We start from the raw sequence: 16260 nt of genomic DNA, 5'->3' as shown, positions 1-16260 counted from the left end.
GAGTTTTCATAACAGTTTTAATCGCCCCCAACATTTTATTTTAAATGTAGATGCATATTTTATAATACCTACTTAACTTTTATGGACATTTATCGAACTATATATTGATTGTTCTAGTATCAGAATGTAGTTTAAGTTAATTTGTTTTGGTTTCAACAGATGTTTTTTCATATTTTTGGTTCTTGTTTTCTTTTTTTCACATCTTCGCGCCCCCATTTTTGTTCCCACTGGCTTAGCGTGAAGATATTTTTTGCACTTTCAATTCTGTGTTTACGGCACTTGCTTAGCACTGAGTCACAAAGCACTACAAAAACAATACAGAACTCCAAATTTGGGAAGTTTTTCAATCAAAATGTCATAAGGTTACTGAATAGTCACTCATACTAACCAACAGATGATTGTTTCCTTAAATATGATAAATTCATCCATCCATCTATTATCCAACCCGCTATATCCTAACTACAGGGTCACGGGGGTCTGCTGGAGCCAATCCCAGCCAGCACAGGGTGCAAGGCAGGAAACAAACCCTGGGCACACACACTCACACCCACACACCAAGCACATACAATTTAGAATCGCCAATGCACCTAACCTGCATGCCGTTGTCATTTTTCTTTGTTGTAGCTGTTGTAATACTATCACTAATCTTTAAGAGACATGACATTTTTTATATAATATAACATTGTGCTGTGTACATCATTTAAAAAAGCTCAACTTGGAAAGAGGTATGGGATTGTTTAACAAATAGGAATTAGACAATTCAACTGAATTAATTGGGGTGACATAATGGTGTGGAGGTTAACAAAGCTACTTCACAAGTCAAGAAAAATTCAAATTCTGAACTCCTCACTGTCTGTGTACAATCTACAGCGTGACTCTAGACATTCCAGTTTACCTTCAAAATACTGGCGGATTATGTCATTGATGATTGATTTTTGTCAAATATGAGTGTTGTGTCTGTAAGTGAGACTCCAATGGACTGGCATCATGTCCAGTGTCTGTACCTGCCTTTTACTTCCTTCTGAGGAACCATTTTGAGGAACCCTTCTGAGGCACCACCTCTCAAAATCTTTTAATGGAATAAATATGTTTTGAAAATTAAAGAATGAATGAAACAAGCAAGTGACTTTAATGGAAGCATCTTTGTATGAAGCCTTTGTGAAGTCGTTGTATTGTCAGTTGGTTTGCATGGTGTCCCCCAGAGACACTAGGTTGCTCACACAGCTTACAAATACAGTGTCACACACGTGCGCATAGGAGGCAGCCAAATGGACCAAACAAAGGTAATTCCACGCCAGGCCAGAGGGTGGTGGGGCGCACTAAACCTTCCTCTTTTATCTCTGCAGACCAGATATGGGAAATTCTGCCTGGTTCAGCCTGACGACATCACTTCTGGTTCTCACCCCAAGGATGACGTCACTTCTGGTTCTGGGCTCCAATGACATCACTTCTGCCTTTCTACCTTAAATACAAGACAACTTTCCGTAACCTCAGTTCTGTCTTGGACACGACTCTGTACACATCTGTGCTACTTATTTGCTTTTTTTGCAGCCAGGCTTCAGGAATACAGGTGGCTGTCCCAAACCTTTTTTGTGTGTCGAGGCTATTTATTTTACAACAGTCAGATTTATTGTCAGTGTTCAAGTGTCTTTATGTTGGTTGTACACTTGGGACTGGCACTCCTCACAAGACTCACCATGACAAAGTGCTTCGCAAAGCAAAAAAAAAAATAATCCAAAAAATACATTGGCCAATTCATCTTAAATTGCAAGGACGCTAACAAAAATAGATTTCTAAGAAGATATTTTGTGAATGTAAAAATGGAAAGATGGCTAGCTTTTAAAAAATGTGTTTTGGATATTGATGGCAGGATACACCTGGGCACTTATATTAGAAAGATGGCTCCTGCTTATCACAATATTGGCTTTGTTTTTTTATTAAATTGCTGATTCTTTGGATCCCTGTTTAACAGCATATTTCTCATTTCTTGGTAGCTGAACTCTTACAGTGTTCAATAACATTTCTGTATGGATGTCCCTTACAGACTAGATCAGAACAAATATAAAATAAAAGACAATTAACTTGACCTAGGCACTGGATACAACAATGTATTTTAATTATTGTATTATATAAGATGGCGGTTCTCAACCTGTGGGGCGCGCCACCTAGGGGGCGCAAAGTAACAAAAAAGGGGGCGCAAAGATGTGAAAAATAGAAAACAAGAATCAAAAATATGAAAAGTACATCTATTGAAACCAAAACAAATTAACTTAAACTACATTCGGATACTAGAAAAATAGAGTTAGATAAATGTCGATAAAAGTATTGGTATAATAAAATTTGTAGCTGTGTATCGGCAGCAAAAAATATAGGAATAAATTTAATTAGGGTTTCAAAAAAAGTTAGGGGGGGCGCGATTAAAACTGTTATGAAAACTCGGGTCGCAAATACGTAAAGGTTGAGAAACGCTGATTTAAGGCAATTTACTTTATACAAGAAGCCCTCATGTAGTTGTTAGTATGACTGGTTATATCCCAGTCTTAACAACAAGTTTCTTTAAAATAATTACTTCCACTTCTAAAGCAGCTGTTTCAGTTTATGTTTGACTAAGTATTCTTTTCTGACATGGCTTTACAGAGAACTGATGCTGTTCTTTTAGAAGTATAAACTGCAGAATCTCAATAATTACAGCAATCATGGCAGAGAGAAGCTCCACTATCCAAACCTGCTTGAGTAAAGAGTTTGAAGTTTGATTAAAGTATCATCAGATAAGTATTATAGATAACATAATATAATTCTCTCAGACACAGGCAATCTTGTTCATGGTTTTGTGGAACTTTAGTAGCATTCTAACATCCTTGAACACAAGAAACCAATCCTGGATGGAGAGGCAGTTATAAAATACATTCCTGTAAACATACATAAAGGGCTAATTTAGACTGAAATGCTGTGATGACCAAAAACACACAGGGGGAACTTTTGGACTTCACGGAGACAGAGTCAAGGGTCATGATTTAAACCCAAGATGTCTGTTCCATGAGGCTGTAATATACTGTAGATCACTGCTACACTTTTTTCCCCATACAGGGTTATTAATAGTTATGTATTAATAGATAAAAAATGTGATATACACTAAACTGGGAAAAAGGTTCTTATAGATGGAACAGTGCAACTTACAGACAAGCACATGGGCAGATGAAGATGCCACACTGACTTAAAACTTATTAGATAAACATTACACAATCACATACACAGCTCCTGTAAAAGTAATCACCCTCTTGGAAATGTCAAAGTCAGATTCATTAAACCAGTTCATGGTGACAAGAATACCTTTATTGATACATGTGTGTGGAGCAACTCAGTGCATGGAAGAATATAGCTCAATTACAGCTGTTGATTATACTTCTTAAGTACAATATTAATTTAAGAAGAAAGTGATTAGGTTCATTCCTCTTGTCCTTGCAATTTACTGATAAATGGACCCTCAATGTCAGAATTCTGCTACACTGGTTCTCTTATCGATATTTACTGTAACTTTTTACAAAGGTAACAGTGGGACTGGGTCACAGACCAATAGGCTTTCATCAAAATGCCTTCTATGAATGCTAAAGACAAAGGATAATAGTTAACAGCTACAGCTAACAAGGATGTAAATCATTCAGTATGATCAATATATAATTAAATACTGAAAATCACATTTAACAGTAAAAATCAATTCTCACAGAAGTGTTCACATTTTATTATTTTACAGCTTTAAATCACAGTGAGTTTAAGTTGGGTTTTTTGACAACATGAAAGGGCACTTGATTTCCAATGCCAATGTGAAAATCGATCGGTGCGGATGGATCAGTGTCAAAAAAGCCGAATGCAAACCACTGTAATTCAATGTTGTATTACAATATAATGCAAAAACTTCCATGGGGTGAATACTTTTTATAATCAGTGTACGAGACATTTTAAATTTAAATAAACAGAGAAAAAAATAAAGTCTTACTCTGTTTCCTCGTTTGTCGAGTTAACTGCAGTTCTCAGTGCTTCACTTCTGTGTTGCGCACACATTTCCAAACATTGCAGATGAATTCACCTAAAATAGACAGTTCATTAAATACAAGCTAAAAAGCTACCATGAAAGTTGTATTGAATAACAAAAAGATAAACTCTGCTAGAAAAGCCTGAAAAAGTGGAGTTTATTTCTGATTCAAAATCAAGTTTAAGTGAAACTGAGGCAGAAAAATAAAGTATTAGTTGTAGGTGGACTCAGCAGCTGTGTGCAGCTTACCAGGGGCAAGAGTTTCTCACATCACTCAAAGTGTGGACCAGTTACTGGTGAGAACAAGTGCAGGGCCTCATGTTGGAAGAAATAAAATTGGAGACCCTATTGCATAATTCTTGCACAAAAAAATTCAGGGAATCTTAAAAACAAGTTGAATCAATTATTTCTTATGAGATAACTCGAGAACCAGAAAAAAACAACTACATCATCAGAACTTAATACTCTTGTCAGAATGTGTGGATGAAGGTGTGGTGCGAACAACAAAGTGTTACTTTTCACATTTCGCAGGAAGGCCTTTCAACTGAAACACTTCCAAGATGGGCTACATCTACAAGAAAATGGGAAAAATCTTTGAGGAACAATGATCTTCAGAAAAGTGTACTACACAAACATTTAAACTCTGACCAAAGTACATTAAGTAACTTTGCATTTATAAAATGCTTACTTCTTCAAGTGAGAAGCCTTAGAAACAAAATACATGAACCAGGGGCAGCAGTATTGGTCTAAGACAGTGGTTCTCAATCTGTGGTGCGGGCCCCCCTAGGAGGGGCGCGAAGTAACAAAAAGGGGGGATGGGAAGAAGTGAAAAAAATAAAACAAGAATCGAAAATATGAAAAATATAATCTATTGAAACCAAAATAAATTAACTTAAACTACATTCTGATACTCAAAAAATAAATATAGAGTTAGATAAATGTCGATAAAAGTTAAGCAGGTATAATAAAATATGCGTCTATGATATATCATTAATTAAAAAAAGAACAAATTGGTATTAGTGGGCTCCTTTCAAAAAAACGTAGAGCTCATCCTTCTGGACCGAGAATTGAGTTCCCCAATGGCCAGAGCACTCATTCTGAGGCTCACCCTCCCAAGCCTCCTCAACTCTTGCTGCCTTCCGCAGTAGGTCCTCCATACTGGCGGTCACTCCAACTCCTAAAAACCGCTCAGCTGGAGCGACCGCTTTTTTCAGCCCCCCATGTGTCGGCCAAACACCCATTCCAGGGGATATCTTCCCAGCTGCCTCTCATACCTAACAAGACTGCTCTCTCTTGCTCCCGCACCGACTCCTTCACCTCCTGCCTTCTTCTCTCACTTTTAACCTCCATTCTCTCTTTTCCTCTCTTTCTTTTGCCTCCCTTCCACAGTCACGCTTCTACTATTTATAATAGGGACGTGGCACAAATGCGGCAATTAGCAGCTCCTGGCATCAGTTACAGACATGGATGATCCCTCACCTGTGCACTTAAGTGAGGAAACACCCACGCCACATGCCATTTGAAAACAGCTTCGGCCACACTACCATGCCCCCTGTTTAAGCTGCAAGTGCGACGATTATTTATATTAAAATTGCCATTCTTTCTGATTTTCTGTATAAAGCTAAAGTTATGTTTTTAGGGTTGTTGAATACATTTTTAGTGTTACTAGTTTAATTTAAGGTTAAATATCTTAAAATAATGTGCGTCTTATTGATGTCATCTTTGTTTTCATGGCATTTTCAGGAGAGGTTGCCATGGTGTTATTATAGAATTAGTATAATATGCATTGTAATATGGATGCTGTATAGGGCTCAACCTGGCACAGACTGACGCAGAGGCATGTACAAAACAAACACAGGCTTTTATTTGCTCTTCAGCCGTGGGACATGTCTTCCCCGTGTCGCACAGTCCAACACAGTCCCAAAGCCAAACACAACACCACCAAACACTCTCTTTATCCACCACTTCTCCTCACCAAGCTTAGTCCTCCTCCTCCCGACTCTGGCTATCAAGTGGTGGTGGCTGTCCCCTTTTATAGCCCACCCGGAAGTGTTCCAGGTGCTTGACCACCTGGTCCCAATTGCACTTTCGGCTGGGGCCGAAGACTTGTCCAGCTGGGCTGTTGATTCCATGCAGCACCCCTTAGCGGCCATCCCAGCTCCCAACCAGGCTGTGGAGGACTCCATCTCCCATGGAGCCAGGCGGGAGGTTGGGGAATCATCGTCAGCCCGAGAGGCTGCCACCAAGCGTCCCGGGGGAGGTATTGAGCTGTCCATGGTTGCTCCCCTGGAACATATGCAGCAGGGGCGTCCCGGCTGGGCATGGGATTCAGCCGTCCATCAGAGCATGTCATGTGATAGCATTGTTGTGAGAGCATAATAGGTCACCCAAGATAAGGATATTGATAGTGCCCTTTGCATGTCCCTCTGCTTTTCTGGCTTATTCTAACTAAACACAAATTGGCACCAACTTTGTCTGTGATTTAGAGTTTTGTTTTGTGATGTGGTGAAAGATTATCTAGAATTCACATTAAACACATTTTTGACATGTTATAATCTTCTACCAGTCCCTTAAGACATTCTTTACCCATTTTCATTGTGACAACAAGTAGTCTGCTATTTGACTGCTTGCTGACCTATGTGATTTCTCTTTCTATTTCCTGTACGTTATATAAGAAAGATTTCTAAATTGCTTAGTAACCACAAGGTATTCAAAAGACTTATATGGTAGGGAAGATAAATGCAATTGTAACAAAAGTTCATATTGATTTTTCTTCAGGCATGGTTTGTTTTCTTATACCTCCTGAAAAAATCTTGTTTAATTTGTTTTGTGACTCATAACTGGTCTAGTGTTAGTATCTTTGTCCATGGATGTACTTGGCACTGTGTGAAAAGTTAGTTTCTGCCTTTCACCTGATGCTTCCCGTTTTTATGAGCCATTTTAAGCAAAAAAGGTGTAAATACTAAGAATCTTAATTTCACATCCATCCATCCATCCATCCAATATCCAACCCGCTATATCCTAACTACAGGGTCACGGGGGTCTGCTGGAGCCAATCCCAGCCTACACAGGGCACAAGGCAGGGAACAAACCCCGGGCAGGGTGCCAGCCCACCGCAGCTTAATTTCACAATCTTTGATAGATAAAGCAAATGCTCATTATCAAGAAACTCTATAAACAGTAATCATGATCTATATCCCAGTCTTTAAAACCATTTTAATTATTATTGGATTCAAAATCAAGCTCTTACTGTTGGTGTTGAGAATTTTGATTAGGGATCAATGAGTTTTATTATTAGTTTTGTGTCTCTTAGCTATGAAAGGTTTAGGCCTGAAACAACTTTAAAAGGACACCATTAGTTTTGTTAAAGAGGCCTCTTGCCTGCCTGTTCTTCATACTTGCTTTGTTTTTGAGTTTCTGCCAGGCAAGCTGTGAGACGAGGCCATCATGAGCTCTCTGAGGAAGCAAGCAGGCAAACTTTGTTTTGAACATTGCAGGAATAGAGCTTCTTACTGACCGAAGACTAAACAAACTGCATGTAAGGCCTTTGGCTGCGTGAGTAAAAGGTAAGCTAGTGTATAAAATATATAAGTAATTAAATGGCATTTAGAAGAGAAGCATTAGAGTTCATTAATAGTTTAGGCAATAAAATTAAACACAATGTATTATGATATTAGTTAGCTTTGAACACTACAGGGACTTAAGAGTTGATTATTGAAAGCTAGGGCACTTTTTCCTAAGCATGTGCCGTGACGTAAGCAGCAGGTTGGTCTCAGTCAGACCACTGGGCAGCTGTGTGCCTTGACTTAACAGTGCTGCTGTCTACGTTCATGGGCTTTTTATATTAGCATGCACATATATATTTATATTTTACAGAAGTATTTCTTTATATAGCTTAGTGATAATTGATAATAATAATAAGATATAGTAGCACATATGAGTGAACTTAAAGAAGCAATTTTTAAAGGCTTGTCTTTTTTCTTTTCTCTCAAGTGTGAAGCACTGTGTCATGTCTATGTTGTTTTGCAGCTTAGCTCTTATCAGTGCAGCTGTGCACTACCGCTCACTGGCACAACCGCTTACTACGTTACCCTTAGCCTCACAGGACACTAGTGCAACAATTAATCACTTATTGAATTATAAATTAGGCAGTCAAGTTAGTTTTTATCTATGGGTCCCCCTCATCTCAATTTAATTGTTAAGTTGGGAGTTGATTAACAACTGAAAGGCCATTGATCTTAACAGACCAGGATTAGGCCTTAAAAACAGTGGAAGGGGATCAGGTGATGCTTATCGCCAGATGGCAAATATGTCCTGCCAGCAAAAATATTGTTATGAAAAGAATACTGTTATGGGGTGTCTCCAGGGGCAAGAACGTTGTTATGAGAAGGTCTTGGACATCAGGTGGTTGTTATGGGCAGAGGTGCTGAGTGGGGAAAACATCACGGGAACCTCCATACAGTAGATACTGGGAACCTAGTCTGCAAGGGGGGCATTTAGAGATAAGAACTGTCATATATTCGGGGTGCTCTGGACACTCGGGGCTCACTTCATAAAGTGAGACAGGCTTTATGTGCTCTGTAATTGTTTTTTTATGCTGTGCAATAAAGTCTTAAATTCGGACTGCCTTTCTGAAGACTCTGCTTGTTTTTTCTAAGATTTCTCCACAACATTGGCACTGCTAAGCAGTAACTGATAAGTGTAAATCTATGTGAACTTAAAATTAGCTTTTGGAATTTGGGAAGAGTTTTATGAAGAGAAACTAAGAAAGAAGAATTATGCCTCAGATTTTATAAAACACAAAGCAGTTTTTTCTTTGCCTGCCTGCACAACTTCTCCCATCATGAGTTTATATAATAACATGAACATAATAACATTACATAATGTTTGTATATCATATAGAGCAAAGTACACAGCTACAGGTGCAGCCCTCTAATTGATCACAGAAGGTGAAGGGCAGCAGAGACTCATCAAGGCAATTTCCATCCATCCATTATTCAACCCGCTATATCCTAACTACAGGGTCACGGGGGTCCGCTGGAGCCAATCCCAGCCAACACAGGGCACAAGGCAGGAAACAAAAACCCTGGGCAGGGTGCCAGCCCACCGCAGGGCACACACTAGGGACAATTTAGGATCGCCAGTGCACCTAACCTGCATGTCTTTGGACTGTGGGAGGAAACCAGAGTACCCAGAGAACATGCAAACTTCATGCAGGGAGGACTCAGGAAGCGAACCCGGGTCTCCTAACTGCGAGACAGCAGCTCTACCAACTGCGCAATTTCAGGATACTTTAGTATTCTCATTTTTTAAATTTTCCAAGAACTTGTAATAGCATTGCACAGGTTTAATAACATATTATTATGTTAGAGAGAGTTGCGGTCTTCTATAAAGTGTCAAATTTTACTTTCTCATTATTTCATAGATGGAGAAATTATGATTTTCATGAAAAATGTTGACTGGATTTTTAGTGGGAGAAGACATTTTGACATCCATAGAACATGTATGAGGATTTTTAGTTTAAAAATTTTAGTTATGTGAGGTATTTTTATATCAAAGAAAAAGGTGAGCAAACAAGAAGTGTCTGAAAGCACGTCTCTCACCAAAAAGCCATGTAAATAGGGTCTTTCCTATTTGTTTTGATTTACCTCTTTATCTAGATCTCCAAACACCTCCATGCAAACTAGATTAGATTTACTTTTATGGACTTAATACTTATTATACGCTGGATGAATGCAACATTGTCAGATTGGTTTGTGCAGTTTTTTTTTTTTTTTTGGTACTCTAGAACTGTTTGCTCCGCTTGTAGATAAGGCTGTGAGGATTTAATATGCTGTGCTGTCTGGAAAAAAAGATCAAAAGTTCAAGCCGAAGAAATATTGAAAGGAATAGAAAAACAAACATTAATGACAGCGTAGAGAAACAGAAGTATCACACCTTTAGTAGGTGCCACCCTCCATCGTGCTTTATCATTTACACTGAGCAACAATCAGTACATAATACACTTTGATCTCATACAGTTTGAAAACATTTCTCTTTTCCTTTTAACTTTTTTGCTCATTTTAACTATCTCGTTCTTGCACCATGACACATGACACTAACTACATTTGAAGACTTTTGGCAACTGCTTATTTTAGTGCAAACTTGTACTGTTTTGCAAAACACATGCTATTACGCAGTATGCTCACATATTATGAACACTGGAATAGTAATAGTTTATAGTTATAAAATCTACTATCTTATATATAAACGTCTATGCATGGAAATGTGTGTGTCTTTCTGTCCGGCCTGGAACTGTGAGGCAACAGCATGAAGCTCAAAGAGCCGGCAAGGCGGTTCCAAGTTAACAAGTCAGAAGAGACTGAAATAAAGCGACTCTGTTGCCAAAGTGAAACGAAAGACAAACTCGCTTAGCCGCTAATACACAAGCGAGGTGAGCACATCGGCAAAATGAAACATCTGAGGAGAGAGAAGCTCGCTTAGCTGCTGATAGACAAGGGGGACGAGCACATTGGCAAAATGAAACCGCTGGCTCTGCATTTCAATTTTTTTTCTGATGATTTCAATAGTTTCTAGGAGCCTGGGCTTTTTACAGAATAGGCTTACGCAGCTAGTATAATAATTTGTGCGTGTGTGTGTGTGTGTGTGTGTGTGTGTGTGTGTGTGTGTCTGGTCCCTCCAAGAAATCATATTGGTCAGTTTGACTTGGAAGTTTCTGAAGTGTGTTCCTTAGATGTATGGCTAAACAGAACTAAAATTCACAATGGTCATGAGAAATTAACAGGAATTACTGACCTTATGAAGGGCATAACAACAGAGGAGGCAAAAACTTGTATGCTGTGAAGTTTTTAAATGCCCAAAGTCATTTGAGGCCACAAACAGCTCTGTCTGCAGCTGAGTACATCTCGAGATCCAAAGGGAATTCAATGGCAGTGCATATGCAGGTGACCTGGTACAAGCAATCAAATTCCTCATCTTTTATTAAGTAATTTATGAGAACTTAATATGTGGTGTGGTAGATATGGTTTTATCACCCAACACACGTTTATTTACAACTATTTACAATATTGAAGCACACACAACCCCAGTGCTGCAGCACCAATCACCTCCAAAGTCCAGGCCTCTTCACAATGCCTTTTTCTATCTTCTGACCGACTCCACTCCTCTCCTCCGAGCTCTGTCCAGCCATCGAATGGAGGGAGGCGGCCCCTTTTATACACACCTGGACGTGCTCTAGGTGCCTCCCAATTAGCTTCCCGCCAGCACTCCCAAGTGTGGCGGAAGTACCGGAACTGCACCCGGAAGCACTCTGGGTGTCCCTGGTCTAATTCCCCCCAGCACTTCCGGGTGTGGCGGAAGTGCTAAGTGCCAGGGCTCCTCAAGCATTGGGGTGCCCCCTGGCGGTGACAACGGGCCCCTATAGGGTTGAGCTTCTAAGCTCTGTTCCCGTGGTCCCCAAAGCCACCAGGGTGGTAGACCTCCTCTGGTCCTCCTGGGCGTCCCGGCTGGGTACCACCTCCAGCCAATCACCACAGTGGTTAAAGCAAAGCATATATAAAATACAAATTAAAGAAAAAAATGAATTCCCTCATCTTTTTATTTTGAAATAAAATACTACTTTTATACAACAAAAATAAGTTTTAGAGCTTACTGTACAGTTTATTTACAACACATAGCAATCTGAAAGCTAAGTTTCAATGAAAATAAATTCATATTTCTATAAACTACATGGTCATGGTCAAAGTTACTTGAAACTATCTGTTAGTTCCTTACATTGATTGATTTTTTTTTATCTGAAATTGTGAAATCCAAAGCAGACTGTAAACACAAAAATAGAACGTAAATCAACACTAATCTGACTGTGCTTTACAGTTGTTTTTCATGCAAAATGTAACAGTTTACGCACCTTCAGAACACTCCTTAACCACAAATATAGTGTGAAGGGCTTGTTAATGTGGGTATCTGTTACTGCATGTACAGTCAGCACACCATTTTAAAAAGTCAAGTGGCAAAGAAACTCCACAGAATTCCAGGCTTGATGTATAGTCTTCATGTGATCCGATGGCAGCTTCAGAACAACTTGTTTCTGTTCCTTTATGGAGTCTGACATTTGACAAATGTCCATGAGGAGTTTCCTCTCTATCCTGTTGTTGTTTTATTCTCATATATACTAAACTAAAGTACTTGCTAAATTGTTTTGCAACTTGAAATTATCCCAGTATGACTGTCCTTAAATGTGCCTGGTGATATACTAGCATTCCACCTATGCCTTTCAGATTCCATGATCTATTTGGAAAGCAGCAGATGCCAAGGACCTGAATTAGAGCCTTTCGTAGTCAAAAAGACTGAGAACGACTCACTACCAGGAAACTTTGTACACAGAGTTATCATTTAAAACTGAGAAGCCAGCAGTAATTATTATGATAAAAATCCTCTCCTTAAAAATAATTTATTTCCTAATAAAAAGCAATTATTTTTACCATTGAATTAATAACCAAAGCTTTACTTTCAGCTCTGCTAAGCAGTACATTTTTTAGAACTTACCACAGTGTAGAGCTCTTGAAGTTTAGGTTTATGTTTCCAGGAAGAGTTGTATTAACTGGAAGTAAAGCTAACATGAAAATGACACAGCATATGTTATGAAATACAGAGCCGCTTTAGTCCATGTCCGCCTCCACCTCCACCTCCGCCTCTGCTTCCTCTCATTGTGTATTTAATGCAGTGCAAAAAACACCTTGTAATGTTTTTAAAATACACAATGCATGTTAAACAGCTAATGGTGCAGTGGGACAATAACCATCTTCTCTGTTATTAATGTGCTTTTATACTGTAATTTGTAGAAGATTACAAAACAAAAACAAAATGTATATACAGTATATTTTCCCTGTGTGTGTTTTTTCTGTGTATATACTGTATTACATTCTGATGCTGTGTTGGCATCATGTTTTGGCTTAGTTTGCATTTTATAATGTGTGTGTGATTATTTTTTTTTTTATGCTGCATTTGTCTAATTGCAATATAGCACTTGGCTTGTAAGTTTAAGTATTCTTTATATAAATATACTAGCAGAATACCCGCGCTTCGCAGCGGAGAAGTAGTGTGTTAAAAAAGGTATGAAAAAAGAAAAGGAAACATTTTAAAAATAATGTAAGATGATTGTTAATGTAATTGTTTTGTCACTGATATGAGTGTTGCTGTCATATATATAGACACAGACACACACACATACACAGACACACACACATACATATATACAGTATATATACATATATATGCATATATATACATATACATATATATATATATACATATACACATATATACATATGCATATATAGCAAAATACCCGCGCTTTGCAGCAGAGAAGTAGTGTGTTAAAGAAGTAATGAAAAGTAAAGGAAACATTTTAATAATAATGTAACATGATTGACAATATAATTGTTTTGTCATTGTCATGAGTGTTGCTGGCATATATATATATATATATATATATATATATATATATATATACACATATCTACATATATACAGACGCACATTTACATACACCTATATCTATCTATCTATATATGTATATCTATATCTATCTTATATATCTATCTACATGTATATATCCATCTATCTATATAATCTATATATTATATCTATATATATATATATATATATATATATATATATATATATATATACACACATATCTCCTTTGGGGTGCGAGGAGCTGTTGCTGGGGGTGCCAGAATCCACTGAGGAAGAAAAATGTAAAACATTATTTGTACAAAATCTTAATTTATCTATCCATTCCTAAATAATTAAATGGGCAGGCTATTTCGTATCAGTGCAATATGCTGCTTGTTAAAACGGATGACTCGTAATCTTACGTGCACTTAGTGCTGCGTGGGTATTATGAACTATCGTATTTGTTCAAGTTCTATTTAAATTTTAAATATAAGTAATTTTTATTTGGTCGACAGAAATATGTTTAGTAGGAATGAAAGTTAAATTTAATCATCATTGCATAAATTTTTCTTTACCATAGAAATTTAAAGACTACATCCAACTTCCATTCCTACCAAAGATATTTCTGGCGACTAAATAGAACCTACTGTAGTATATCCAAATTGAGCTATTGAGCTGTCGCCTGCCTGCCTGCGTCACCCTCGCTTCGCTCTTACTTTTTTTCCGTTCATTTAATCTTGGCTAGTCGTGGAAATATAACATGGAAGGAGGATTACACCGAGTATGGCTTTACCAAAACAATCATTGATGTCGAATAAAGTATCTATGATTCCTAAAGCTTAAATTGGTGATCTGGTTTTCTGCGTTAACCTCATATTTTTTCATACTTCTTCCCAAACAGGGGTTGAGTAAAATGAATCATTAAGCTGATATATATATATTGAATATATTGAAATAGTTTTACTATCAAATAATGCAAACAGTATGCGGCACGTGCTTCGCCCTAATTCTGGGCTCATCAGGCAGTACACACGCACTGCACCCACTCTCGAATCAACCTAAGACGCCAGCTAAAGGTGAAGCCTCTCATGTTGCGCTATGATGTGTGGGTCGCTTATTTGACAGTATTGTAGATCGGGTGTATATATATATATATATATATATATATATATATATATATATATATATATATATATATATATATATATATATATATATATATATATATATATATATATATATAACTTTTGAGAATGCAACCTATAGTTTTGTCCAGGAGGAAAGCAATGTTGCCTCAAATCAATGGCAACCTTTTGTAGGGTGTGTCCCTGAGACTTATTAATTGTCATCGCAAGCAGAGCCTTACTGGAAATTTGAGGCATTTCAATTCAAATGGGAGATCAGAGGGTATAACGGTGATGCCAGCAATACATTCAGAGTGTGGCGCTCTGCTTTTTCTGTGTAGCTGCCTTCACACAGCCTCTCCGCTGCTTTATAAATGAACGCCATCACCTTGTAAATTGTGTAATGCGTTTTTTGAACAGGTTTGATGCATGGAAGTGATCACTGCATGCACTGCTCAGTAAGTTCTCGTGAGCTGCTATCTTGTGTGATGTTGCGATGTCTACGGCTTAATTTAATGTTATCTAAGACCCGTACTTAAAAGTTTCTGGCTGCACTCGTTGTAATATGACAAGCTGCGCGAGCTCACTTTTGAGAATGCAAGTATAGTTGTCCAGGAGAAAAGCAATCTTGCCTGAAATCAATGGCATCGCTTTGTAGGGTCTGTCCTGAGACTTATTACTTGTCATCGCAAGCTGAGCCTTACAGGAAATTGGAGGTATCTGAATTGAAATGGGAGATTAGAGGGTATAAAGGGGTGCGAGGAATACATTGAGTGTGGAGAAACTCTAGAGACAGCGTGTGTATTAACTTGTGGATTTTTCTGTGAGTATTTGGTGGGAGTGTGATGAAGTTGCTTCGGAAGACGCTGTTAGCCGCGGAGCTCAGCTCAGAGCGAAATGAGGTAAATGGGAGGGGATATGATGACGTGACTCCCCCAACGCGTTAACTGTCAATCCCCCACAAACACAGTCTCTCGGAATTTGCATAAGCACACCCCTTCACCTGCAATTTTAGTTAATCTTAGTTACAAAGTGATCAAAACTCTCGTTTATATCCTGTGTCCTCTCATTAAACTTGTATCCCGCATTACCCGTGGGCATGAGAAACACCAGCGGCACCCTGTCTATTAACTTAATTTAAAGTTTAGGTTTACACCTTTCTTTCCGGCAGTAGCAGCACTCATTAATATGGTAGTATATGTCACTCGCTCGCTTCTTATTGTTTCGCTGCCTTCTCAATTATATAATGCATGTTTTTATAATGCATGTTTTCTTCAGCGCGTTTTGGAGCTCTTCCTGGTTTTCTACGTAGTGCGTTGACAGTCAGTTCACGTGATTACGTGAGAGGCGTGATGATGTCACACGAAACTCCGCCCCCCACGGAACTGGCTGAACACCATTACAGTAAATGGAGAAAAATACCTTCCAGTTATTACCATTACGCCTAGAATTTCGAAATGAAACCTGCCCAACTTTTGTAAGGAAGCTGTAAGGAATGAGCCTGCCAAATTTCAGCCTTCCACCCACACGGGAAGTTAGAGAATTAGTGATGAGTCAGTCAGTCAGTCAGTCAGTGAGTGAGTCAGTGAGGGCTTTGCCTTTTATTAGTATAGATTATTTTCTGATTAATTAATATTTTCCATTATTAAT

At 38.3% G+C, this 16260-nt stretch overlaps 1 protein-coding gene across 2 annotated transcripts in view; it reads right to left on the bottom strand.

The window, feature by feature from the left end:
* The window catches only part of LOC120536814 (apolipoprotein L2-like), a 29241-nt gene extending 16588 nt beyond the window's left edge, over window positions 1–12653 (bottom strand). For both annotated transcript variants that reach the window (XM_039765315.1, XM_039765316.1), the window contains exons 1-2: window positions 12575–12653; window positions 3995–4084 (exon numbers count right to left, since the gene is read on the bottom strand). Coding sequence is in view for 1 of the 2 variants with exons in the window: in XM_039765316.1 (XP_039621250.1) it covers window positions 3995–4059 (65 nt within the window). In the remaining variant the exon portion in view is untranslated. The remainder of the gene's footprint in view (window positions 1–3994; window positions 4085–12574) is intronic.
* Window positions 12654–16260: the final 3607 nt, after the last annotated feature.

This window comes from Polypterus senegalus, chromosome 10, assembly GCF_016835505.1.
Source record: "Polypterus senegalus isolate Bchr_013 chromosome 10, ASM1683550v1, whole genome shotgun sequence".
In the NCBI taxonomy this organism is placed as follows: Eukaryota; Metazoa; Chordata; class Cladistia; order Polypteriformes; family Polypteridae; genus Polypterus; species Polypterus senegalus.
This window is presented reverse-complemented; position numbering and strand designations above follow the sequence as displayed.